The sequence below is a fragment of the Aphis gossypii genome, chromosome 2, assembly GCF_020184175.1.
Source record: "Aphis gossypii isolate Hap1 chromosome 2, ASM2018417v2, whole genome shotgun sequence".
Lineage (NCBI taxonomy): Eukaryota > Metazoa > Arthropoda > Insecta > Hemiptera > Aphididae > Aphis > Aphis gossypii.
In genome coordinates, this window is record NC_065531.1 from 52,549,826 (window position 1) to 52,576,263 (window position 26,438).

Below are 26,438 nucleotides of genomic sequence, written 5' to 3' on the forward strand. Positions count from 1 at the left end.
CCGTTTTCCGTCACTTTTTTTTGTTTTTCTCGATTTTTTTGAAAAATGTTTTATTTTGACCTCTAAAATGCACCAAAGATATTCACTTTTCCATCGGAAACCCCCCTGAAGTTAAAATCAATACATTCATCATTTCGTTCAGAATCTAAAAAAATACGGCCAATGATCAAACCCCATGACCCCTCCCACCCGTGAGTACACCACTGGTCATTGCTCGCCACGAATGGTACGCACTCAACAACGCAGCGATATCGTCATTCGTCAATTAGTAATTATGATTTACAATTTATAATTAATAATCTAATGATTAGTATGTTTATCAGCAGTAAAGATTTCATCCAATAATGGTTGATGTACGACGAAACCTGTAACATTGAACCATGATAATTAAAATATTTTATTAAATTTTCATCTATAATTTCATTATATTATATGAAGGTATTTCATACTACACAAAACAAATAATTTTACGTCAAAATTTATAAATGGGAAAAATGGGAATTTGAAGCTTATTTCATCAAAATACGGGGAATTTTATACTCGATTTAAAATAATAAAAAAAAAAATTAGAAAAATTATAGAAATATATATTATATGACATTATATTATATAAATTAATTATAAACATTACACATATATATATCTTAATATATATAAATCTCGTGTCACAATGTTTGTCCTCAATGGACTCCTAAACCACTTAACCGATTTTGATGAAATTTTTTACACCGCGTGTAATTTGGTCCAACTTAAAAGATAGGATAGTTTTTTTTCAATATGTATTATTAATAATATGTGCTCAAACAGGAATATTGAGATTTACGAAAGAAATTTTTATTTATAAATGGTTGCTATGGGGGTTATAAGATTTGAGAATAATATTTATTTATTTGTGGTTGCTACCTATGGTAATATATAAAATTAATATAATGAATTACGGATTTTGATAACATTTGGTAACCATTTAATAATATGAATATAATATAATATAATATAATATAATTCCTCTTATTGGTCGCAGGAAAATATGCTTATGTAATACAATTTTAGGAAAATACACCAGAAAAGTTCAGAATCTGGGTGTAAAAAAACAACAACAACTGTCACTGCAGTTGTTCAGCAAGAAAATAAACTATATTAAGATCGCTATTGATTATGATTGAATATAATAGTTATAGACCTGATGTTATATTTTGTTAAAACCATTACAACAAAAATAAGAATTAACGAAATAAGTCAATGGCCACAGTAAATTTAAAATTCACAGCAATAGTTAAATTTAAATTAAATTAAACTTACCAATCGCGTGAATGCACGTTGTGACTACAATAACCTTGATTATTTTTTTGCCAGACGCATCATCGGCGAGCTGGACGCTCTCATCGGATTTTAGTGCGTTAAGGTTGGGTTAGGATTATGTACCTATTAATTGATTAATATAATCCACCGTACTATGTCAAACTTGGTATAACTTTGATATTTATTAGAGTTAAATCATACACTTACATACAAACAGCACTAGGTCCGCGATCTACCGCAGATAGATTGCCTACCTGATAAATGATAATATACTTCAGCAGTTCAGCGAATCAGAATTTTTATTCCGGGCAAGTGGGCAACAGAAAACTTAAGATAAATCTAGAACATAATCCACCGAATATTAAATAATGAATTGAACAAAGTTTGAGTCATATAGAGTTGGTATATTTAACGAGCAAGATAAATATTAGTTAGTAACATTATAAACATAGATCATTCTTATATTAATTATTTTGAAAATAGTGCTGGGATAATACACAATATAGTATGGTGTATCACATAGTACATAGGTATTTAAATGCAATTTTAATATAAAATTTTCATATCTCCGTGATAAACCATATTTATATGTTTTATTAAATTTTCTCATACATAATAACACTAATACATGGCCTACGAAAATGCAAAAAAAACCAACTAATACGCGGGCAACGCCGTGTCGGGACAGCTTGATTATAATATATATATTTAATATACATTTTTTTACAGCAATAGACTAACATAACAAGTTATACTAAGTTTTATTGTTTTACCAACAGGCAACAATACAAAAACCACTTGGCACATTATTGTATTTTACCCACTATAGTAAAAAAAAAAATGACATAACTTTGAAACTTAAGTGTTAGAAATTATAAAATTCTTATACACATCTCGCGGGGTCCGCAATCTACCACGTGTGGATTGCCTACATGATAATATACTGCTCACATAATCATAAGAGAGTCTCACGGCAACGGTAAGCAGAATGACTATAATATTATGACTTGAGTAACTCACTGACTGATAAACGTAAAGCCTGAACAATGATAGATCGATGCTTACAATTTACACGGTACATTCGTAAAATCGTATCACAAATTTAGTGTGTAATAAGAAAGCATTTTACAAAATTCGCATATTAAAGTGGTGCTTTCACAAGATTTTTGAGAATCAAAACAGTCAATGAAAATGTCTAAGTTTTGAACACCGTTAAACCGAATAGTAAATAACAAATTAATCAAAATTCGAATCATATTATATAGAATTTGCATTTTTAACGGGCAACGAAGTGCACGGGGTCAGCTAGTTATATATATATATATGAGTATAATTTAAAATTAAATTATGTTAAGTCTAATATTGCGAATTTTTAGAGTACAACCGTGGTAATGCGTGAAATGTGAATAATTAGTGATATATTGCCGTTCTAAGAAAAACGCCGTAAATAAAAAAAAAAAGGTATCTGTATTATTATATATCAATACAAAGCGCTGATTTTTATGTATTTGCATATTTATTCTGGTTGATCGTATGATACGTTATGATCGTATGATACGATCAACCAGAATAAAAAGGTTTCGTATGAATGTATGATATTGATGTAGGTATAGATAATAATAGATATCATAATATTTTCATGGCATACTGATTTAAAAAATTACTTTTTTATTTCATATTTTTGCATGTTTTGCCATTTTTATATTATAAGATTTTAATTGCACATTTCAATGTTTTTTTGTTGCTTTTTTAGATATTTTATAAATGTGTACTTTTGTCTATTATAATATGAGAAAAAATATGATATATTTATAGTTTCGTTTAATAACAAAATTAACTAATTGGTACACCGTATACTCGTAGGAATAGACGGTTTTACCTTATAAGACTTATAGATTAATAATCGAGGAAATAAAATACATAAACTAAAATAAAAAAATATCGGTTTTGATTATATGATCGAGCATTGACTTTATTTCACTATTGTTCAAAAAATATAGATAATATTTAGTATTTACTATCTACACTGTACAGCACGGTCTTAGATTAATACAGCTCTACAGTAATTTATAGTTATTATATTATTATTATATTTATATAAGTATAGCAATACTAGTGCCGAAACTACCGGGTGTGCAAGGTGTGCATTGCACATCGGCCCCGAACTAATGTAATATATATATAACCATATACGCCCCCAAATCAATGTGTTAAAAATGTTAAAATTATATTCAAGCCCTAAATTAAGGTTTGCTCATCTACTTCATGATGTCTAGTTGCGGCACTGAGCAATAGCCAATATACCACTAGTAGCGATGCTACTAGATTAAATTATATTGATTATAATATTTTTCATGGCAGTTATAGTTTTGAGATGTAACAATTATATCACCTACCTGTCCTACCTATATTAGATATGAAACTATAATTGTTTCAAATTGTCCTATATCTCTGATTCCTCTGCCACTGAATACCTACCAGTGGCCAATGGCGTATATAGAAATTATAATTATTTATTTAATTATATTTTTGGATTTTTTGTATGACCATAAAAATGTGCTTGGACTTTTTGTCCAACAATAAAAAAAATGAATCCGGACTTTTTGTTCAACTTTTTTTAAAATGAACTTTTTGTCCTAGGACTTTTCGTTCGAGATTCAGCAGGATCAATGTCTCCATTTGCAATACAGTAGAGTGAGTCCTAGATTTTTTTATAGGCTTACATACTTATTTCATTATATTTTAGGATTTTGATCGAAATGAGAATGAATTCGATTTCTAATGATGACGTGTGTATCAAACCCTCGTAGCCTCACCATTTTATTACCTCACATTTTGAAATAGAAAATGTTTTAAAAATCCAATGGACATAAACGTGATTTTAGGCGTGTGGGTATACTTTAAGTTAAAATTAAACAAAGTATATAGGTAACCATGTAAGAATGTACCTACAATAATAGCAATAATAGAGAAGCAAACATAGTGTAACCCATATAATAATAGAGTATAAGTACAATTTAATGATACATTCAAAAATCATTTTACTCACTATAGTCACTAGTACTAGCTAGTGAAATAGCTAGTGAACAATATCAGTAAATTACAAATATATGATAATACCTAGGTACACATCAATAGTTCAATTATAGTTAAATTGTTTAATATGTGTTATTAAATTAATTAAAAGATTATTATTATTATAATAATATGGTTATTGCGGGTTAGACACATTAGTAGCCGAACAACGGGCCATACCGAGAGTGATGCCCTGTGCCACGATGAAGAAGAGAGGTTAGTTTCTTCTCTACATCGTGCGCGTGCTCAGTGTCATAAAATAAAACTATAAAGACAGTTATTAAATATTAACCGGACGTTGTCATTGAAAACTAGTGCGTTACATAAACTTTTTTAAAAGACACTATAATGCCACGACAAACAATTTGTAATATTCAAAAATAAATAAAAGAAAACCAGCAATCATCTCCTGAAAGCAGTTAGCCGAACGTTAATTATGAGGATGATGATAAAGCTTATCATTTTTAAATGAGTATTACCATTACGACGTATACCTAAACAGCACAAATTATGTATTTAAATGAAATTGTAACAAATTATTATGGAAGGAAAACGCTGAGATACTTATGAAAACTCTAGTAAATCTTCTACATGTTCTTCAAATGCATTTAATCCTTATTTTCAAAGTCAACCTACCACACAAACGTCAATAGAAAACTACAACCAACAGTATCTTTCAAGTGCTCAACATAAAACGGACACGTCAGCCACGGATTTTATTTTTAGTAACTTGTAAATTGTAATAAGTTAATAATTAAAATTTATTTAAATAACCATTGGAATATTTCTAAAAGATTTTATGAAATATAAAAAGTGATATCTGAGTTTAATTTATTTTTCAAAACAAAAAAAATATACAATCAAATACTTTAAAAAAGAATCTAAATTATTTATTATATTTGATATTATAATAGCTTATTAAGTTTGTAGTAGCTACCAAAACTGTACAATTAACTTTTTCACATGAGTAATACATTTTCTAAAATTAGATTGTTTTTCCAAAAAAAGTTGGATTTTATGTAAAATATAATAAAATGTATCAGGGGACATATGCATGTTCTCAAAAAATTTAACTAGTTGGATTATACATTTTGGGAAAAGTGTGTGGAATTCTCCAAATTGTTCTCTACTAACCTAACTATTATTATAATATTAAATTATAAAAAAAATATAAATTAAAATTTTAATGATTTTATTGTTATCTTACAAAAAGATTTTGTCAAAAGAACAAAAATTATAATTCTTTAAAATAATAAATGTTTTCATTTGAACACTTTTTGTAAGACGGCTACAATATTCAACATTATTTTAATCCTGCAAAATATCCACAACGAAGTTATTTAAAAGAAATGATTGTGTAAAATTATATTAATTTTATCATGATAATATTGCTTTTATATTATAACATACTTTTTATACTTTTATAGTGTATTTTTATCTTTTAGATGGATTATTACAAATAAACCTAGCTCATAATAGTACCTTTAATATAATAGTTTATTATTAAATTCTAACTATTGTAAAAATTATAAATGTTTTGTTTTAATTGGCAATTTTTTGTGTTTTAATTTAAAATTCAATATTCAGATAAATAAGAGTAGAAATCTTTTTATTAATTTTGGTAAAAATATGAATTCTAATAAACTAACTATAGAAACCATTTCTTTATTTTAATTGTTTGAAAATGAATATTAGACAGTATCAAAGAAAAAATTGAATTATTTATTCGTTTTAAAATAGATGAAAAAACCATATAAAGTAAAAGTTATAAATGTAAATGTTTCGTTAATATTTTAAGCATAATAGTTTAAGTTAGATTTCTTTTTAGCTTGAACTTCCATTATGGCATCCATAAAATCTTCATGAGTAATAGTTGATGCACCTCTCCTCAAAGCAATCATACCCTAAAAAATGAAAAACATTATTTTATTTAGTACAGTATTACTAAATCAATTTGTTTTTGTATGCAATGATTTAACTAAAATTTAACACATCCATAACAGTAAGTTAACTACAGGGAAAGCAGCTATCTTAGTATTATAATTAATGTTTTACAAGATTCCAAAATAGCCCCAAGTTAAATTTAGTCCACTTTTTTAAGTATTAATAACACATGACTAACAAAATTAAAGTAAAAATAATAAAGTTTAAAGGGAGGTTTAAAACTTTGAATAGGGATCCAAGACATACCGTATTTGACACACATTATAAAGCATGAACCATAACCATTAATAACCACCAAAAATATGTAAAATTTCAAAACCTTATTATTTTTTTTTTTTTAAATTTAAATCACAAAATGTAAAATATATCCATGATTCTTATAAGCAGCATCCACTGTATTTTTAATAAACAAAACTAATCTGAATATAAGAAATAAATTCTAATATTAAGTTTTAATATTACTTATAAAAGATGGTAATATAAAAAGACAATTATTAAATATTTAACTTCATAGAGAAAAATTTATACAAATAGTATGAATGTATACTGTTTTATACGACAATAATCTCACTCAGTCAATGGTAATAGATAAGGTTAGTGCGTGCCAAGTGCAGTATACATAAATGATTCATTTTATTGTATATCTAGCTTAGATTATAACACTAAACAATTTTTTGAATGAGGATTGATCAAACCAGACAAAAATAAGCCACTACCTCAGTTCTGAGATAGTAATATAATATGAAACAGAATATAGAAAGAAATTTGTCTTTTTTACTTCTAACAGTTTGATCTATCCAAACATTTGAGAATATGATATATATATATATAATAAATATAAATGGTGATAATAGTTTACTTACAGCTTCAACACAAACAGCCTTGCATTGTGCTCCATTAAAACCATCAGTAGATCTTGAAAGTTCCTCAAAGTTGACATCAAATTTGTTCATTTTCCTTGAATGAATTTGCATAATACGTGCACGAGCTTCTTGGTTGGGGTGTGGGAACTCAATTTTTCTATCTAATCTGCCAGACCTCAACAATGCTGGATCCAAAATATCTACTCTGTTGGTAGCTGCAATAACTTTTATATCAGCTGTTGAACTAAAACCGTCCAATTGATTAAGAAGTTCCAACATTGTTCTTTGAACTTCTCGATCACCAGCTTTTTCAGAGTCAAAACGTTTTGTACCAATAGCATCCAGTTCATCAATAAAGATTATAGCAGGAGCTTTTTCTTTAGCTAAAGCAAACGCATCTCGTACTAATTTTGCTCCATCACCAATAAACATCTGTACCAATTGTGGGCCAGCAAGCTTTAAAAATGTCGACTTTGTTTGAGCAGCACATGCTCGAGCTAAAAGTGTTTTTCCAGTACCAGGTGGACCATACAAGAGCACTCCTTTTGGTGGCTGTATACCAAGATTGAGGAATTTCTCTTTGTGAGTCATGGGTAACACTACAGCTTCAATGAGCTAAAATAATATAATTTCAGGATTTAGTAGAAAGAAAATTTACTGAAATTTATAGCTGATAACTCACCTCTTGAATTTGTTTGTCCAAGCCACCAATATCTACATATTGTTCGGTTGGTCTTTCATCAACCTCCATTGCTTTAACACGGGCATCATATTCAGCGGGTAATGTTTCCAATACCAGATATGAATCTTTATTAACGCCAACCAAATCTCCTGGTTTTAATTGTTCTGGATCTACCAGACCAATAACAGGTAAGAAGTAAGTCTGGAATAAAAGCACCAGATTTTTATAATAAAGAATGTGAAAATAATAAAACTACATTATTAATATTTATAAAAACTACTAACTTGTCTTGTTGATGTTTTGATAACTGCACATTTCCCTGTTCTTTGACTGTCTAAATGAACAACAGCGCCGTCTTCTGCAGTATCTTGTGGGTCGGCATCTAATAATTCAATCACATTAGATACCAAATAAGGTAATGTCTTGTTTACTTTAATTTTTTCAGTGTTTTCTTTGATCTTGTCAGCTTGGGATTGCAATTCATGCGATATACGCATAACTTCACTTTTCATGACTTTTATGTCATGGTCTAAAAGATGTGTGCGTGATTTTATTTCTTCATTAGACATGAGCAAAATCTCATCTTCTACCCGATCCTAAATTAATAAGAGTTTAACATATAATGTAGTGTACTTGTATAATTGTATATACTAACAATAAATTTTTTTTTTTTTAAATGACACTTACACTGTCCTCCCAAACTGATGGATCTTCTAATGTCTTACTAGTTTCTTCTTCAGTCATCTTGTATTGTAAACCTGTTTTAAATTTTGGTGAAATTAATTATTTATTGAAAGGTATGAAATATACTAATTTAAGCTGATTAATATGGATGTTGTAATAGTTGTAACTTACTATACGAATATAAATAAAATAATAACTAATGAAATGATAAGATGACTTAAAGTTTTGTTTAGTTTACTACCAAAAACTATATGACTGAATAGTCTGTGTTTCATGTTTTCAACTTCGATCAATACTAGACATACACTATTGACTATATATTCGCGATTGCAAACAGAATAAGCGCTACCCTGTGGAAGTTTTCAGAATTATTATAATGGAGACGATGTGCTATCGGTGTATACTGTTGTATACGTCTGTAGTGTGTATAGTACCACTGAATAAATAAATCTAAACATAAATAAAAATAATATAAATATATACAGGTGGCTTTAAATTATAGTAAAAAGTAAAAAGTATAAGCAATATTCTTCCAAATAATACTATTTTAAATAATCTGTTCTTAATTTTTCGTAATTTGAAAAAGTAGTTACTTTGATACTACAAACAAAATTGTACTAACAAAATAATAAATGATATATAAATATTTTCAATTATAATAACAATGTTAAAAAAAGATTATATATATTTTATATGTATAGGAATTTGAGCGGGAATTTATTAGAATTAAGCATTGATATTAAATTAACGGATGCGGCATATTAACACAAAAATCTGTAACCTAACATAATTGATACCATTGTTAACCGCTAGATGTCATAACTGATAATTATTTGTACATATTATGTTTTCTTTCTCTTACAAGAGTTTTACTTTTCTTGTCACACAGAAGATTTGTGCGAGTGAGAACTATCGTTTCTCTCTCCGTTATGTTGGCCTAAACAGTCGTGTATGTAGAATGCATAATTAAATATAACATAATTAGTTAATATGTCTATGGTAGAATGTATAAAGGAATGCCGTATCCATATTATGTTTAATATATAGAATAATTGTTATTGATAACAATAAGCATACGGTCATGGATAAATAAACATCAATTTTTTTTCTACCTTGACCACCTTGGTCATTGACACCTTATCAATAAACCTTGGTCATTGATCTCGATTAATACACCTTGCGTAAAAGCCAAATGGCAAAATTTAAGGGATACTTTTCGAAAAGAGTCTAACAAACAAAAGCGTAATATTGGTGATGGGACACCAGTTGACGTTATATAATCTCAATGGAAATTTTATGAAAATATGTGTTATACATTAAGCCAATGGCGTATTGAAGAAAGGCAAAGGGGGCAATTGCCCCCGGCGGCAGATTTGCAAGGGTGGCAGTTTTTGTATATATTTATTAAAAAATAATAATAATAATAAAAATGAATTATGTCTATACACTATACACATGGTATATTTGTAATTTAAAATTTATAAAAGAGGAATAATTAAATGCGTTGGAAATCCTAAATATTGAAAATGACATAAGAAAATGAACCAAAAAATATTTTGAATGACTTAATTAATTTTCATACCTATATATATGTAATTATTTTTTTCATTTTTTTTTTTTTTTTTTTTTAGGGGGTAGAGACCGTAAAAATTTGTTGCCCTGGGGCGCAAATTTTCCAAATGCGCCCCTGCATTAAGTGTTAATTAAAAGATTATTATTAGAATATGGGTATTGAGGGTTGGGCACACTGGCAGCCGAACAATGGGCCATTCAGGTAATGCCCTGTGCCACGATGTAGAGAATTAATTTAATACTCATTTTCAAAGTAAACCAACCACACAAACAAACGTCAATGAAAAAGTACAACCTACAGTATCTTTCAAAGGCACAACATAGAACGGACACAACGTCAGTCACAGATTTTATTTTTAGTAACTTGTAATTAGTTAATAATTAAAATTTATTTTAATAACCAGTAGCGGCTCGTAGATGTTGGTGATCGCCCCTTTCTAAAATTATCATTCATTACTAAAAAGTTTAATATCAAATTTCAAATTTGAGTAGGTTTTGTAGTATAATAATATGGTCAAAAAAAAAATTGTGTTTCCTATGCTTACATTAGGTTAAAAATATTATAAAAATATTATCAGATAATGGGAGCTTAAAAATAAATCATTCAACACTGTACCGTCTGTAGCTTTTGAGAATTGATAAGCAATAATTTTCCGGGACCCGCGAGCAGCGAATACTTGGGCAGTTGGGCGATGTTAAAAGCCGCTCATCATAACTATGATCGGAATACAAAAACTAAGAAGGGGGAACACAATAATAATACTGGCCGCCGGGGCGATGATTTTATTCACCGATAATATGTGCAGACGTGCAGTGTGCACGTCGCACCTATTCCGAACTTGCGTGGTTCATTATTTACTTTGTACGGTAACGGTCGTAACATTATGACTAAATATATATAATAATTTATATGTATTAAATGGATTTAATTAAATAACAATTATTAATATTATTTGTGTTCAATACTTTTCATAAACAAGCAATTTTATATCACCCACCCACTTTCAAAGTATACGAGCCGTCAATGTAAATAACCATTGGAATATTTCTAAAAAGATTTTATGAAATATAAAAAGTGATACCTGGGATTTTAGTTTTGATTTATTTTTAAGATAAAAAAAATGCCATTTTTTTAAAATAAATTTAAATTATTTATTTTATTTGATATTATAAAAGCTTATTTAGTATGTAGTATTGTAGTAGTTACCTAAACTTGGCAGTTAACTTTTTCACATGTGTAATGCATTTTCTAAAATTAGATTGTTTTTCCAAAAAAAGGTTGGATTTTATGTAAAATATAATAAAATATTAAAATGTATTAGGAGACATACGCATGTACGATGTACCTACTCAAACAAATTGACTGATTGAACCAGTTTAGGGAAAAGTGTGTGGAATTCTCCAAATTTTTCTCTTCACAAAAATGTCATTAACTCAAAATGTCTTTTTTTTTTTTGAGTTAATAATAAATATTTTATTAGTGGATTAGTTTCTAACATGAACATTTCATCGGTGACGTCCATGCTACGTGTTGAACTGTAACTAATTTACTAATAGAAATAAATGTGTGTATAGGTACTGTATTATTTTGTGAATTTAACCGAAATCCGGATCTAGTTTAATCAATTTTGTCTCTGATAACCGTTGAATAATTCGGCAGATGCTGTTCAAAAAATATTCAGCTGATGACGGTTATACTCTGGTCGTAGCTTAATAGACTGTGTGTAGTAATAACCACGTACTAAGATATAAACAATATAGACAATATTAGATGGACAATAATGATTTATGATTGTCATTTGAAGTTTTTTTAATTAATTTTAAAAGAGTTAGCTTACCTGAAGGATGGACTACATATTCAAATAATAGAGAAATAGTATTTTATAAGTTAAAGTTTATTGATGGTAAATTAAAAATTGAGAATCAATTAGTATTTAAAAATACATTGGAAATTTGTTTGTATGTGTACCTACCAATAATTATCTGTCGATATTGATCTCCAAATCACTTAACTTGAATTTCCAGTAAATTTAAAAGATATATCAAGGTTTGTTGATATAATTGACTACAAGAAAATTTGTAGAGATGGTCCAAGCTTAATGAATTTTCCTGGTAGATACCCTACGGATTTCATCTATCACATGATTAAAGTAATAAAATATTTTTCATTCTGTTTGAATATATACTATTTAGAAATGTATGTATGACTTCCAGTGTTGGAAAACAATACACTGTGGCGTCATATAAAATGTCCAATTATAATGGATAATATGAAAAAAATATGTCAATCCTGTGGTTCTTTAATTTGGTATTTCCACAAACGTAAATCAAGATTATCTAAAATGGAGAGTCAGAAATCATACATTGGAGGAATACTTACACCAAGAAGGCGTAGATCTTTTGAAATAATTTTGAAGGATAGAAAAATATTATATTCGACATTCGATATTCGATATTATATTGCGACAATATTATATTGTATATTTATATTTATCAACCTGCTTCTGGTACATATTAAATGTTTATATTTTAAAAATAATTATGTTTTCAATTGAATCTTGGTGATCAATATAGTATATTTAATTTTGAGGTGAGTTATTCAAGCTTTTTTAGTATAAAAGTAGTTAAAAATGATTACAGATATTAATTTTAATGCCTATTCAATTATTTTAAATTCTAACTATTTTAAGTATAGTGCTTGCTCAATTAGTCATCAAAGCTATATGTTTATCAGAAAATTCTGGCGGAACATTATGGCTTTCATCAGAAAAACCTTTCATTAGATGGGGTCATTATATTGATGTATTCAATTGTGGCATTGCAAATGCGCCTACAAAAGTTGTTCCAAAAATAACTGAAAGGTATTTAACTGTAGACAGTATTAGTAATATGAATGTGCGGTTGGCAACTCAGGTTAATATATTCCAACATATATTGCAATATAATAATAGGTTTACAATAGGTATCTAATTTAATGTTTAAATTAACCATGTATTATTCATTTATTCTTAGATTTTAAGTAACTTTTTGACAAAGGGTATTGAGTTTTACAGGGAATAATATGCCAAAATAGACAATCTAAAAAATAGTAATGAAACCCAAAAATGTACAGATTATTTCAATAGTTTATTTGATATTTTAAACTGGAAATATCCTGCAGAAGGCAAAAAAAAAATAGTAAAGATTTTGAGGTAGGTACTATTTGATTAACTTAAAAAATGTATAAATTTAAATTATTTATTTATTAATTAGGTTTTAGAAGATGCTCTTGTTTGGTTAAATGAATGGGAAAATCAATTGACTAATCAATGTATAACAAAAGAAGAATTTTTAAGCCAATCAACTGCAGACGAGTTAAGGGTTATAATTCAATCTACAATAGAGTTATCTAGGTTTCTGTTGGAACAATGTCAATTTAAATATGGTTTGTCATCCAAGTTTAATCAAAATCAATTAAAAATAAGAATACAAAATAATAATAATATAATACTAATAGCTAGGTACCTACCTAATTAATGTATTTTTTTTTTTTGAACAAGCAATTTTTTGGTATTGCTAGACAAGTAAGTAGACCAAATGATCATCCCTGTTCATCAACATTTTTGCAAATATACAAGACTATCTGCACAATCTATTTCAAAGCTACCAAAAACAGGGAATTGGAAAATATTTAGGCAGTGGTACACCAAAAATAACTATTGATGATTTAAAAAATGTCTTTACTAATGATACAACAGAACGCACCAATAAAATGAATTTATTAAAACAAAAATTGGACTTGCTGGTTGTACAAGAAACAGAATTAGATATTGTGTTTGGTATAAGTATACACAGTTACTTTAAAGTTGAAACTAAAGACTGCATTATTTATTACATTTGTGGACATAACTAAAAACTACACCAAGCGCAATACTTGTGAACTTTGCAGAAAAGCATTAATTGGTACCTTTTAACATAGTATTATTAATTAAAAATATATAACAATAAATTTAAAAATGTGTTACTTATTATAGGTAAGATATTTATTATTATAAAATATTATATAAGTAAATTACTTTCCTAGGTTCAAAAACTTATTATTCAAATAAACTAGAAGCTATAAATTGATTAATCAAAAAATCAAAAGTGGTTTGATCCATCCAAATGAATTTATACTTAAAATATTGTCAGCTGTTGAAGACTCATTTTCAAAGTTTTGAGATAGTAATGACATCTTTGAGCTCACTTTGAATAATGTCTTTAAAGAATATAGTCCAATCAAATTTCCATATCCAGATCACATAATTGAAGTATTTTAGTTCATTTTACCTGATTACATTGTGATGAGAATGTGTCAGTACACAATTGTGATGAATAAAAATCAAAACATTCAAAATTATTTAATACATAATACAAATAAAAATAATAAATTATTTATAAAAGTTATGTATTTAAGTACCTATTTTATTTGTTGCCTACTTCTGACTTCATACTTGTGTAAATAAATTTTGTCTAGTCTATACTTCTGATTTCACTAAAAAGTAAGAATTAAGATATAGGTATAAAAATAAAAGATATAATTTACTTATTAGGCCGTTGTCAGTAGTTTAAAATTAAACCCACTGTGCATGCTAGTAACAGTTAAGTTCCCATAACAAGTGATAACACCAAACATTTGAAATCCACAGAAATTGTTTGGATGCCAGTCCATTATATCTTAGTCCGCGGTAATAACAGACCAGGCATACTGCAGTGATATTCAGTATATTATAATAACATCAGTTATCAATGTATGGTCTTGTTTATTAAGATTTCGCTTTCCCATTTATTTTTCCAAACACGTGGTGCTCTACATCGTTATATTTCAGTTTTACCATAGAACAATAGATTTTACGTTGTACTTACCTGTCACACGGTCATCGACAAATCATACATTTTTTCAATAGGTCTTTAAAATTATTATAAAAAATATTCTTCTATCATTTTTCTAATTGAATTAAGTTCAAAAATATTTTACCATTTTTTAAATTCAATTCAAATTTAATTTTCTTAAACAAATGATGCTGCATAGATATATTTCAATAATATTGTTAATATTCTATTGAATAGAGTTGATCTAAAAAACTATGTATGTTATTATAATCGACTTTATAAGCCGCTTAAATGCTCTGTAGTATACTCTTTAACTAATTATTTATAATATTCAATTATAAAAAATTGCAAATTAAAATTTTAATAATTTTATTGATATCTTGCAAAAAGTGTTTGTTAAAAAAACAAAAATCATTGTTCTTTAAAATTATAAATGTTTTCATTTTATCACTTTTTGTAAGACAACTATAATATTAAACATTGTTTTAATTCTGAAAATATCCAGAATATAGTTATTTAACAGAAATAATTGTGTAAAATTATACTAATTTTATCATCACAATATTGTCGTTATAATACATAATACTTTTTATAGTGTATTTTTATCTTTTAATAATGGATTATTACATATAAACTTAACTCATAATAATACCTTTAAAATAATAGTTTATTTTTGAATTCTAACTATTGTAAAAATTATAAATATTTTGTTTAAATTGGCAATTTTTGGTGTTTTGATTTAAAATTCAATATTCAGATTAAATAAGAATAGAAATCTATTTATTAATTTTGGTAAAAATATGAATTCTAATAAACTAACTATAGAAACCATTTCTTTATTTTAATTGTTTGAAAATGAATATTAGACAGTATCAAAGAAAAAATTGAATTATTTATTCGTTTTATAATAGATGAAAAAACCATATAAAGTAAAAGTTATAAATGTAAATGTTTCGTTAATATTTTAAGCATAATAGTTTAAGTTAGATTTCTTTTTAGCTTGAACTTCCATTATGGCATCCATAAAATCTTCATGAGTAACAGTTGATGCACCTCTCCTCAAAGCAATCATACCCTAAAAAATGAAAAACATTATTTTATTTAGTACAGTATTACTAAATCAATTTGTTTTTGTATGCAATGATTTAACTAAAATTAAACACATCCATAACAGTGAATTAACTACAGGGAAAGCAGCTATCTTAGTATTATAATTAATGTTTTACAAGATTCCAAAATAGCCCCAAGTTAAATTTAGTCCACTTTTTTAAGTATTAATAATACATGACCAACAAAATTAAAGTAAAAATAATATAGTATTCTTGTCGTACGCGGCCTACCGCGCACTTGTCATCTACTACGCATGTTTTTAAACATCTATGTAGTCTACCACATTTCTGTCTAAATATATTATATTGTTATTCCACATAATGCTACGATGATTAGGTTATATCTCAACTAAGAAACTTCCTAGAAAACTTCCATACCAATAATATAACCTAGGCCTAACATATCAGATAATTAGTTAGGCACGGTTCAGTTTGTGCTATAACCTGTAATACATTTTTCTACACTCAACTAAAGGGCACATACATAAAACCGTCAACCATTGCCAATTAGCTGTCAATCCCACCAGTGGTGCTCACATCCAACAAGTAGAAAGTTTATGGGAAGGTTTAAATTTTTGAATAGGAGGTCTTAGACATCCCGTATTTGAATGAAGAGTCCCGGCACAAGTTAAACAATAACACTTTTGATCCATATTTTAGATAATCTGTTTCGTATGTACCAAATTTTGAAAATTAATTTTTTTTTTACCATTTAGCTTTTTAAATTTTAAACTACTGATAAGCTATAATATCTAAATCAAATGATAATTTATAATAAATAAAAATTTGACTATAAAAAATATCTGAAAAAAAATTAAAATAATCTCTTATAATTTGTTTATTGTTATTGATGTTTAAACTAAGGCCAAATGTAATTTTAGCTACCTACCAAATATTTACATAGAATTTTTATTACAAATATCACATATTTCATTTTGTAATGAGTTAGTTACTAACATAAATTCATTCACTCCCTCCCCAAATTAACACCAATATGAATTATAAGTATAGACATGATTTAAAATGTACCGTATTTTAAAAAAATAAATCTGGGTTACCTAACATTCAATAGTTAAAAAAAATGCATGGTACAATACCATCATGTAACTATTATTGTATTATATCATTGTACCTATTATTTAATTATTACTATAATTATATATTATTAAATGTATTATAATCTCACATTAGAAGAAACATACATGGTAGATGCAACAAGTATACGAACAATACCGTTAATATTAGTGTGTACATTTCATAACTCATAATTATTGTAATACCAGACTTATAAATGTGGTCAAAATAAACTCAAAAGGAATCAGAATTTTAATTTTTACAGTAGAATCTTTTAGTCTTATGTTAATATATAGTGGACACTGCTAATATAACTCACATTGTGATCTGCACAAGGGAGTCTTATAACCAAATGAATCTTATAGGAGAAGTGGAAATTATGATACTGTACCAGGTAAAGTATATTTATACCTCACACTACAATAACAATAATTATGATAAATTTGAAATGTGATGAAATTTGTTGTGCATACACACATTATAAAGCATGAACCAAAACCATTAATAACTACCAAAAATATGTAAAATTTCAAAACCTTATTTTTTTTTTAAAATTTTAATCAAAAATGTAAAATATATCCATGATTTTTATAAGCGGCATCCACAGTCTTTTTATTAAACAAATCTAATCTGAATATAAGAAATAAGTTCTAAAATTAAGTTTTGAACCTACTTATAAAAGATGGTAATAGAAAAAGACAATTATTAAATATTCAACTTCATAGAAAAAAATGTATACAAATAGTATGAATGTATACTGTTTTATACGACAATAATCTCACTCAGTCAATGGTGATAGATAAGGTTAGTGCGTGCCAAGTGCAGTATACATGAATGATTAATTTTATTGTATATCTAGCTTAGATTATAACACTAAACAATTTTTTGAATGAGGATTGATCAAACCAGACAAAAATAAGCCACTACCTCAGTTCTGAGATAATAAAATTATATGAAACAGAATATAGAAAGAAATTTGTCTTTTTTACTTCTAACCAAACATCCAAACATTTGAGAATATGATATATATATATAATAAATATAAATGGTGATAACTGATAATAGTTTACTTACAGCTTCAACACAAACAGCCTTGCATTGTGCCCCATTAAAATCATCAGTAGATCTTGAAAGTTCCTCAAAGTTGACATCAAATTTGTTCATTTTCCTTGAATGAATCTGCATAATACGTGCACGAGCTTCTTGGTTGGGGTGTGGGAACTCAATTTTTCTATCTAATCTACCAGACCTCAACAATGCTGGATCCAAAATATCTACTCTGTTGGTAGCTGCAATAACTTTTATATCAGCTGTTGAACTAAAACCGTCCAATTGATTAAGAAGTTCCAACATTGTTCTTTGAACTTCTCGATCACCAGCTTTTTCAGAGTCAAAACGTTTTGTACCAATAGCATCCAATTCATCAATAAAGATTACAGCAGGAGCTTTTTCTTTAGCTAAAGCAAACGCATCTCGTACTAATTTTGCTCCATCACCAATAAACATCTGTACCAATTGTGGACCAGCAAGCTTTAAAAATGTCGACTTTGTTTGAGCAGCACATGCTCGAGCTAAAAGTGTTTTTCCAGTACCAGGTGGACCATACAAAAGCACTCCTTTTGGTGGCTGTATACCAAGATTGAGGAATTTCTCTTTGTGAGTCATGGGTAACACTACAGCTTCAATGAGCTAAAATAATATAATTTCAGGATTTAGTAGAAAGAAAATTTACTGAAATTTATAGCTGATAACTCACCTCTTGAATTTGTTTGTCCAAGCCACCAATATCTACATATTGTTCGGTTGGTCTTTCATCAACCTCCATTGCTTTAACACGGGCATCATATTCAGCGGGTAATGTTTCCAATACCAGATACGAGTCTTTATTAACACCGACCAAATCCCCTGGTTTTAATTGTTCTGGATCAACCAGACCAATAACAGGTAAGAAGTAAGTCTGGAATAAAAGTAACAGATTTTTATAACAAAGAATGTGAAAATAATAAAACTACATTATTAATATTTATAACAACTACTAACTTGTCTTGTTGATGTTTTAATAACTGCACATTTCCTGTTCTTTGGCTGTCTAAATCAACAACAGCACCGTCTTCTTCAGTATCTTGTGGGTCGACATCTAATAATTCAATCACGTTAGATACCAAATAAGGTAATGTCTTGTTTACTTTAATTTTTTCAGTGTTTTCTTTGATCTTGTCAGCTTGAGATTGCAGTTCATGCGATATACGCATAACATCGCTTTTCATGACTTTTATGTCATTGTCTAAAAGTCGTGTGCGTGATGTTATTTCTTCATTAGACATGAGCAAAATCTCATCCTCTACCCGATCCTAAATTATTAAGAGTTTAACATATAATGTAGTGTATTTGTATAATTGTATGTTCAGACAATAAATTTATTTATTTTTTTTAATGGCACTTACACTGTCCTCCCAAACTGATGGATCTTCTAATGTCTTACTGGTTCCTTCTTCAGTCATCTTGTATTATAAATATGTTTTAAATTTTGGTAAAATTAATTATTTATTGAAAGGTATGAAATATACTAATTTAAGGTGATTAATATGGAACTTGTAATAGTTGTAAGGTACTATACGAATATAAATAAAATAATAAATAATAAGATGATAAGATGACTTGTAATTTCGTTTAGCTTACCACCACAGATTTCGATTAATACCAGACATCCACTACCATATTATCATATACAATGATTGTTGATTTTTTGCTGATATCACTGAACTAAAATCTGTCCTAACCTCAAAATGTTATTTTTTTGGAAATTTGGATTGCAGTGGAACCGTAAACAAAAATACCACTACCACAGACTGAACAATCATACTACCAGCTATTATATTCTTCATAGTCTGTGGTAATAATATTATCTTAAAAAAATTGTGATATAGAGCCATAGATAATATATATTATCTCTGTATAGAGCTGTAGTCCTTATCATATTGTTTAAGTAAATTAAGAGTTCTGGTCGTTCTGGACTATAAAGGAGTAAGGAGATTAACTCTGAAATTATAACTTATTACTTTTCAATTTATTTTTAATAGTATTTACAATTAATTATGTTTGTCAATAGTCAGTGTTAAGAATTAAGTCAATTTTAATCGTACTTAGTTGATTAATTTTGAAGTTCACGCATATCTACTATATTTACATTTTTTACAGCTTTACAAAATACGTAATTTAATAACAATATTGTTCAATATTTTCTATTTTGTGTAATTTAACAGATAAACTGTAGTATCAGTGTAGGTATAAAATGTCCGCGTTCTCCAAAAGTTTGTAAACATTTTTAAAGTTTTGATTTCTATTACCTACTAGTTTAAATTAACGTGTTGAATTATGCTTCCCGGACGAGGAGTAGGTTGTTTGCCAGGTAAGTCTCTAGCAAATATTTTTTTTTAATACTAAAATTTTACTAATTCATTAGTTATTACTCATTACTAGGTAGTATATATTATTTTTCCCACTATTTTTTGTTTAATATTTTGTCTTACAGATAATCCTTTGGGTCTTTCTTGGCATGACAGTAATTGGATTCCAATGCTCAACTCTAATAACATACTAGACTATTTCTCAGAACGTAGTAATCCATTTTACGACCGGAGCTGTAATAATGAAGCTATTAAAATGCAACGTCTCAGTATGGATCAGTTGAGGTAAGTATTCAACTCAAATTCATATCATTTTCCATCACTAGTAATATATACTTTTAAAATAATTAGTAAATAATAAATATTTTTATTTTAAATTATTGAAATAACTAACTTATGTATACAAATTTTCTTTCTGTTCAGACCGAAACCTTTAGAAATTAAAATATAAAGTTTTAAATCTTAATATCTTAACATTATGTTTTATGTTGTTTATTTTAACATTTTTTTTTAGTAATATGATTGGATTGGAGTATTGTCTTCTTCATGTACAAGAACCAATTTTGTATGTCGTGCGTAAACAGCATAGACATTCTCCAACGCATTCTACACCAATTGCTGATTTTTATATTGTTGCTGGGATTGTTTATCAAGCTCCAGACCTCCTTTCAATTATTAACTCTCACATGGTATGTAACATTTTGACATATTATATATTATATGATATAAATATGTATTTTATATATTAATATATTAGGTACAATATGTGTGTTATAATTAAAGTATAAAATCTATTAATAATATTTTGTTTTATCTATTTTTTTTACATAGTATATAGTAAGTAGTAGATGATTATTTATAAAATGTGAAAAAGCATTAGCAATGTGTATATAATTATAAATTTCCAAGATATATAAAATGATATCTATCAAAAATATAATCTATATTATCATTTCAAATATTACTTTTTTTTTTTGTGGTATTGTTCACACAAATGATAAATATGAAATAACCAACTTGTTTTTATATATTATCAACTGAGTATTAACTCTTAAAACGTTCTATAGTATATTATACTCTATTTAACTTGAGAAACTTTATAATTAACAAAAGTAATGATTTCTAACCGTTGATAACATGAAAATAATAAATAAAATGTATAAATACTCTACTCCTAAAAATAATTTCAATTTGTCTATTTAACTTTCAACTATAACTACTTTAATACAACAATATTAAAATGTTTTTTTTTTTTTTTAAGATGTCTTCAGCATACCATTTAGAGACTGCATTTGAAGAGCTAAACTCATTAGCTAGATTCCATCCATCTAAAGGTTATTCGTGGGAAAATCGTAGACCTGGTCAGCCAGCTGGCCCTGTAACTGCTCCTCCGCCATCTCCAGTTAAAGTTACTGGCAAAAGAGACATAGAAGAAGCTAGTTCCCAATTTCAAAGATTACGAGTTGATATGTTGTTAGTTGAATTAACTAGGAAGTTTCCTTTACCTTTACCTCAAGCTCTGCAAGCAGCACCTCAAAATAATATAAATAATCAACAGACAAGTAAATATATTTTTTAGAACTAAAATTGTTATATTTCAGTTTAAGTACCATCTTATTCTGTATAGTGTTTGATTGAAGGTGGTACACTGTGAAGTATAGAGAATCTCTTTTTTTTAGAAATAGTTATATTTAACTCTTCTAAATTCTCTTTATTTAAGTAACACTAAAGATGAGATATAAAAAACTCATTTTAACTTTTATTTTTATAATTATTATGGGTTATAATTATATTATTTATTGCAACTTGTAGTAAAATTATTTATTTATTTATTTATGATGTATTAGAATGAAAATAATAGTTTGGTATTTGTTTATAACAAAGCTTAAATTATAAAATAACTATTTTTTTATTATCTTTCAGATGAAGTAAGTAAAAAAGAAATGAAACAAGAAATAAAACAGGAAATGATCCAAGACATAAATATTAAACAAGAATCTCAGCCTACTAACTCCTTATCGCCACCAATGAGACCTCCTCCAGAGAAGAAATTTAAACCGGCATGATCCACTTCTATAATGTATTTAAATGTTATTAAACATTGCTTATTTATATGATTTGTATTTTATATAGGGATTAAAAAAAAACATAAAGAATATACTTACTATATTATTTTACTTAAAATAATTTTGATTCAAAATTTATTATTAAGTTATTTTTGTACCATAAATGATAATTATCTTAAAACGAAAAAATATGTTCAAAATAATTATTCTGTTTTTAATGTTAAATATGTACAATAAACATTTATACAACATGTACTGTATTATGTATATAATATATATGGTGTATTTTAATTGTTGATATTCATTTTATCAAATTAATCCCAATTTGGATTAGTATTTCTAATTCTTCTTCATTTTACTTCAGATTTTCATATTCAAAATACTTTAAATTTAAATAATTTATTACATTATAAATATTCTTTTAGTGAATACGCATAAATATTGCTTGATTTCTTGTATTAATACATTTATAATACATCAAAGTCACAGAAATGTTTTGTGTGCGATGTACCAACATTTAATACTATAAATTAGTAGTAAGTCAATAATTACTTTAATTGGTCTGAAAATAAATTAAATAAAACTTGATCTAGCATTAGAGCAAAAAATAACCAGGTTTATGTAAAGGTACTATCATGTTTGTTCAAACAATTTTTATTGTTCATATTTTCATAATACCTATATGATTATTGCAAAATTAATAATTTAGATTGTAGATCATCATCATAGATAAAATGTGTAATATAATAATCTTCCATTATCTATAGTCACAATAGATGTTCGGGGATAAATATTAGTCATGATTATGAAAAGAGTGAAAAGTATAGAGTGCTAGTCTAACTTTATATAGTATATTATAATATGATGTATAGGCAATAGGCATGTATGTAATACAATTTATAATAATTTAAAATTCATGAAAAATCTAAGATGTGAAATCAAATAGATATTTATTATGGGATTTGTTACGACAAAACAATATGTACATAAAATCATAAAGTACCTATATAATAAATATTTAATTTCAGTGAAAAAAATATAAAATGTTATTTTAAAACAAGTTAATATAAATATTACGTATAATTAAACAATAGGTATTTATTTTAACAGAAAATTAAAACAATCTAATATGAATAATTATAATAATAGTAAAATACTTAAAATATTATTAAGAAATTGAAGGCAAAGCATTGTTCATATATTTTTTTTTATGTAGTCTTCTACCGACAATGAATAAGTAAACAGAAAACTTTTTTATCTGTTCATCAAATCTGTTATTATTTTTGTTATTCATTTGATTATTTGATGTGCAATCATTCAAACATTTTAATAATGTATTTGAATCTAGTACCTTTTTGTCTAGAGCTAATATTTTATTATCTTCAATATTGTTAATTAAAAGGTTGGGTAAATTTGTAACTGCAACTGCATTGGATGTAATAGGCGTTTGAACAATTAAAACACAAGAATTTTCCGCTTCAATAACTCAGTGTTCATGAAAATCTTGTTGATTTTTAATTGAATTAGATGATTTTACAATATTTGATGTAACTTTTGGTTGATTAGTAGGTAGATGATTTGATTAATAATATTTTTTTGGGCATACAATTAATAAACTTATCGATGCTCTGTATAATTTTCTTTTCTTCTCTTCTAGTTACTGGAGATTTTTCTTTGTGAATTACCTATGACATGTTTATAATAGTTTAAAAATAACCGTCTTTTTGGATGTCTTATGGACAAATTGGACTTGCTAATTTCATTATTTTGATTGGTAATTTGCATCTTGCATACAAAACATAATACAATTATTGAATTATAACAATATAATTTTCACAATTTTATTTTTGAAATAAATAAATAAAATAATCAATAATTTTAATTTTTTTTAATTAATTTTTTAATTTTTTTGTAATTATTTATATAGTTCTTTATCATTAAATGTATCCATTGCATTTCCATTTACCCAGTCAGTTATTCTTTTTCGCACAATAGCTCTTTCTGCAATTACATTTAGAACTTTCGTACGAGACTTTTTTGAAGAAGGTACATCGACATCATCTAAATTACCTACTTTTATTGAGTTATCGTATACTATTACTGTAGGTACTTTTTTTTTACTTTTCGGTGCTACAAGTTGGGTAGAGTTTTTTTTAGCTACCTAACTTATCTTTATAGAAATCCGGAATTCACAATAAAAGTTTTAATATCCTGTTAAAATTTGAAATTTTTTAAAATTTTAGATTCTGAACGAAGTGATGAATGTATTGATTTTACAATGGTGTGTGTTTTTTTTTTTTTTTTTTTGTTTTTGTGTCTGTGTACAGCATAACTAGTCGAAATAATGCTCCAATTTCAAACAATGGGGGTGGTTTCCGATGTAAAAGTGAATATCCTTGGTGCATTATAGAGGTAAAAAGTTAACATTTTCCAACAGTTTTCAAAAAATCGAGAAAAACAAAAAAAAAAATGACGGAAAAACGGCAAATTTTTACGCAAAACCAGTTTTCGACCAAATCGATTTTTTTTATGGTTGTAATTCAAAAACTAATCACTGAAAATACTTGAAATGCTCACCAAATGTTAATGTCAGTGGTATCCGTATATAGTTAAATTTTCAAAAAATTTTGACTTTTTTTGAGTTATTTATAATTATAGACCACTGAAATTTTCGATTTTTTGAGAAATTTTTTTTAAAGTGTCGATAAAAAATTTTTGGATGACCAAAAAGTTTTGAAAATTTAATACAAAGTTCCTTATGAGTTGTTTTTAATGTAGCTAAAAAAAATTAAAAATCGTTAGTCACATGTTTTTTTTATAAGCGTTTTTAGTTCAAATTTTTACGAAATCTGTCGAAAACGCGAAAATTTGCAAGTAATTTTGAAGTTGAAAAATCATAAAATTTTTTTCTTTTATAACTAAGTCTTGAAAATTTGGTACAAGGTTCTCCATACCTTTTTCTTCAAATATCTGTAAAAAAAACTCTACCGGATTCAGACAAAAAATTTTTATGAGTGTTTGAAATTTAAATTTTTACAAAAACCGCGTTAAATAACAGTTTAGCCTCAAACGATTTTTGATATTTGTTATTATTCAAAAAGTATAAGTCGTAGATACTTGAAAATTTTACCAGTTATTAAGATTCGCGTTTTCTTTACGTGATTTAAATTTCAAAATATTTTGACTTTTTTTGAGCTATTTATAGACAACTGAAATTTTCAATTTTTCTGAAAAAATATTTTTGAAGTGTCGATAAAATTTTTTTGGCCCTATCAAAATACTTGAAAATTTAATACAAAGTTCCTCATAAGTTATTCTTATAGTGATTAAAAAATTATAAGAATACATAGGCACAATTTTTTTTTATTAGCATTTGAAGTTTAAATATTGACAAAAATTCGTCAAAAGCATGAATATTTGAAAATTATTTTGAAGTTGAAAAATCATAAAATTTTTTGTGTTTATAACTAAGGATTAAAAATACAACACTAAGTTTTCCATAAGTTTTCCTTCAAGTAGCTATAGAGAAAACTCGAAGCATCATTATAGGAAAAATTTTAAGTGCGTTTGAATTTTAAATTTTAACGAAATAGCGTAACGATAACGATTTATCCTCAAACGATTTTAAATATTTGTTATTATTCAAAAAGTATAAGTCGTAGATAGTTGAAAATTTTACCAATTATTAAGATTCGCGTTTTCTTTACGTGATTTAATTTTCAAAATATTTTTAATTTTTTTGAGCTATTTATAGAAAACTGAAATTTTCAATTTTTCTGAAAATTGTTTTTTTATGTGTCGATAAAATCTTT

At 26.8% G+C, this 26,438-nt stretch overlaps 3 protein-coding genes across 3 annotated transcripts; 1 reads left to right on the forward strand and 2 right to left on the reverse strand.

Moving 5' to 3' along the window:
- Nucleotides 1-6,075: 6,075 nt before the first annotated feature.
- LOC114121789 (26S proteasome regulatory subunit 6A-B) lies at nucleotides 6,076-8,992 on the reverse strand. The gene is made up of 6 exons (XM_027984251.2): nucleotides 8,719-8,992; nucleotides 8,551-8,621; nucleotides 8,148-8,459; nucleotides 7,864-8,064; nucleotides 7,182-7,796; nucleotides 6,076-6,278 (listed from the first exon to the last, which is right to left on the reverse strand). Exons 2-6 carry the CDS (start codon nucleotides 8,605-8,607, stop codon nucleotides 6,168-6,170), a joined length of 1,296 nt encoding a protein of 431 aa, XP_027840052.2. The 5' UTR covers nucleotides 8,608-8,621; nucleotides 8,719-8,992; the 3' UTR covers nucleotides 6,076-6,167.
- A 6,850-nt stretch (nucleotides 8,993-15,842) lies between these two features.
- LOC114121841 (26S proteasome regulatory subunit 6A-B-like) lies at nucleotides 15,843-19,873 on the reverse strand. Its single transcript, XM_050199985.1, is given in 6 exon segments — nucleotides 15,843-16,045; nucleotides 18,228-18,842; nucleotides 18,910-19,110; nucleotides 19,194-19,225; nucleotides 19,228-19,504; nucleotides 19,598-19,873. Coding segments are annotated over 6 exon segments (1,293 nt in total). The 5' UTR covers nucleotides 19,655-19,873; the 3' UTR covers nucleotides 15,843-15,934.
- Nucleotides 19,874-20,122: 249 nt separating this feature from the next.
- Nucleotides 20,123-22,877, forward strand: LOC114121790 (mediator of RNA polymerase II transcription subunit 6). Its single transcript, XM_027984252.2, has 5 exons — nucleotides 20,123-20,562; nucleotides 20,686-20,845; nucleotides 21,075-21,249; nucleotides 21,822-22,122; nucleotides 22,484-22,877. The coding sequence occupies exons 1-5, from the start codon at nucleotides 20,529-20,531 to the stop codon at nucleotides 22,624-22,626; spliced, it is 813 nt and encodes a 270-aa protein (XP_027840053.2). The 5' UTR covers nucleotides 20,123-20,528; the 3' UTR covers nucleotides 22,627-22,877.
- Nucleotides 22,878-26,438: the final 3,561 nt, after the last annotated feature.